This window comes from Eleginops maclovinus, chromosome 22 (genome assembly GCF_036324505.1).
Source record: "Eleginops maclovinus isolate JMC-PN-2008 ecotype Puerto Natales chromosome 22, JC_Emac_rtc_rv5, whole genome shotgun sequence".
In the NCBI taxonomy this organism is placed as follows: domain Eukaryota; kingdom Metazoa; phylum Chordata; class Actinopteri; order Perciformes; family Eleginopidae; genus Eleginops; species Eleginops maclovinus.
In genome coordinates this window covers 16929236-16931559 of record NC_086370.1, presented here as the reverse complement: position 1 = coordinate 16931559, position 2324 = coordinate 16929236, and the positions used below count along the sequence as shown (strand labels likewise).

General features: G+C 37.9%; 1 protein-coding gene across 1 annotated transcript; it reads left to right on the top strand.

Annotated features, from left to right (window-relative positions):
- The first annotated feature begins 821 nt into the window (after positions 1-821).
- Positions 822-1933, top strand: gnrh3 (gonadotropin-releasing hormone 3). The gene is made up of 4 exons (XM_063875123.1): positions 822-845; positions 1020-1162; positions 1323-1403; positions 1730-1933. The coding sequence occupies exons 2-4, from the start codon at positions 1025-1027 to the stop codon at positions 1781-1783; spliced, it is 273 nt and encodes a 90-aa protein (XP_063731193.1). The 5' UTR covers positions 822-845; positions 1020-1024; the 3' UTR covers positions 1784-1933.
- Positions 1934-2324: the final 391 nt, after the last annotated feature.

Here is a 2324-nt window from a genome sequence, read left to right as displayed (position 1 = left end):
AAATAAAACGTACCATGACTTTAGTACAAGTGTGAAAGATGTAAAGATAAACAGTACATTTACGTTTAATGAAAGGGTTAATAAGAGATGTAGTTGAACCATGTCTGGACAAGTATAATGAAAGAGCCAGTGTAGAGCTAAAATAGGAAATATGCATGCCCAGGCATTATGTTTTGAGTGGTAGTACGTTTGGTTTAAACAAGGAAACCCCAACATTGCTACAAAATCAGAAGCATATATTTTTGCAAGACTTCTGCTTACCTCTTTGTAAAACAGTAAGCTTGGAAGTCTTAGGCTTGGGTGTACAACTTTCTACTGTTTATACATCACACACTGACATTTACTGTACATAAGGTATCATTGTGATTATTATTCATCACTAAATAACTGCATTTTATTAAATTGCCATGCTGAAAGAACATGATAGTGAGGCCTTGCAGCTGATGAAACATAAATGCGTGGGCATCGTGTTTCAGTGATGTTTCTGCCTTTTTGAATCTGTATGGATACTATTTGTTTGATAAAAGCTGATTCCAATAAATTATAGATGGAGAGAAATGCCAGATTTTATCCTAATGTTGTCTTTTCGTCGGCCCCTACACTGATGCGTTCGATACAAACACAATGATGTTTCTGATATATATTTCATGCTTTCTGAACCCTCATGGTGATGCCAGCATATTGGAGCACTTAGCCAGGTCCATTAGCAGTATTTTGTGTTCCATTAGTCGGTAAATGTGTCACACCTGCGGAGAGGGGATTATAATCCTGACAGCGTCTCCTACAACACCTATAAAAATCCCCCTCTGGCTAATGAGCCACATGCAAACAACGCCAATACAGAGGTGAGTCTATCCTCAAGGAAGTTTGTTCAATGTTTATCAAGTTAGACTCGCTCCTCTTAGTAATTACTGTCTGAAGTACTCTTTGCTAATGTTGGTCATTGCTTTGTAACCCCCGGTCTGAGAGAAGAGGCTGTGACATTATTGTTTTCATTACTAATGTGTCTCCCTCTGCAGCTGTAATGGAAGCGAGCAGCAGAGTGATGGTGCAGGTGTTGTTGTTGGCGTTGGTGGTGCAGGTCACCCTGTCCCAGCACTGGTCCTATGGGTGGCTACCAGGTGGAAAGAGGAGTGTGGGAGAGCTGGAGGCGACTATCAGGGTGAGTGATTTTTTAATGTGGACGAGTCAAATGTCGTGTCTTAAAGGAAAAATCGAATACTTCTCTAAAATGTTTCAGTTAGGCTTTTTATTTTTAAACGATGCTGTAAATGTTCTTCTGGGTTCAGATTTCTTAACCACCTTGGTTTCATTGTGCTCAGATGATGGGTACAGGAGGAGTGGTGTCTCTTCCCGAAGAGGCGAGTGCCCAGACCCAAGAGAGACTTCGACCATACAATGTAGTAAGTGCTTATTATACATAATTTATCACCAATGTCTACTTCAATTGTACAATATTAATGTACAGTACACCACCGTGTGCCATTGTGTTCCCAAGCAGCAATGACAATATGCAAACTGCTCCAAAGACTGTTTTTATTTCCCCCTTTTTGCATGAGTGAATATGTGAATGCCTAATTTTATGTTTTTGAATGATGGCAGATGTAATGCTTATTTCCTCAGACTTGTTTGCTATCATATGTAAAAATGAAGATTGAAGCATTTGTTGGATTAAATATTTAAGCAGCAGATGAAACCGTTAACTGTGATTTAATTTCAACCTCTTCAGATGAATGACGATTACAGTCATTTTGACCGAAAGAGAAAGTTCCCTGATAATTGAAGAGCTACACAAAAAAAAGAGAGAAGAGAAACATGGACTGTATTTGCATCTTCATCAACACCAGTGATGGACCGCTCGTGTTCAGGATACTGACTTTAAAAAAAAACATATTGCACAGATCAATTGAAATCTATGTCTGTAAGATTTAAATCCATTTAAAATTGTAATAAAGATTTTGGACTCTGATGAAACTATCAACTCCTTTCATTCAGTTACATTGTAATTGAACCATGTATATCTGATCACAAGAACTGAAATGATGCCATTGAAATATAAAATGCAATTTAAAAAAAAGCCTTTTAATAGATTAAACTGCCTTTGTAAAGCAGGCACGACCGACAAGCATGACAAACTTGTGACACAACAATCTTAGCATGACAACAGCTGGTGATTAAGGCCAATTTATTAGAAATCAATGACTTAATTGAATTTGTTACAGTTTTGGTAATTCCATTTTCTGCCACACCAGTCATGTGCATATGTGATGTGGAAAATTACACCAGATGATTTTTGTGTTCCTACCTGAATGTTGATTAGCCCC

What these genes read in the sequence shown, in the direction of transcription:
- gnrh3 (XM_063875123.1), top strand. Translation starts at nt 1,025, where the DNA reads ATGGAAGCGAGCAGCAGAGTGATGGTGCAGGTGTTGTTGTTGGCGTTG. An exon ending in AGCTGGAGGCGACTATCAGG is followed by an intron (nt 1,163 to 1,322) that starts GTGAGTGATTTT and finishes CATTGTGCTCAG; the next exon opens with ATGATGGGTACAGGAGGAGT. An exon ending in GACTTCGACCATACAATGTA is followed by an intron (nt 1,404 to 1,729) that starts GTAAGTGCTTAT and finishes CAACCTCTTCAG; the next exon opens with ATGAATGACGATTACAGTCA.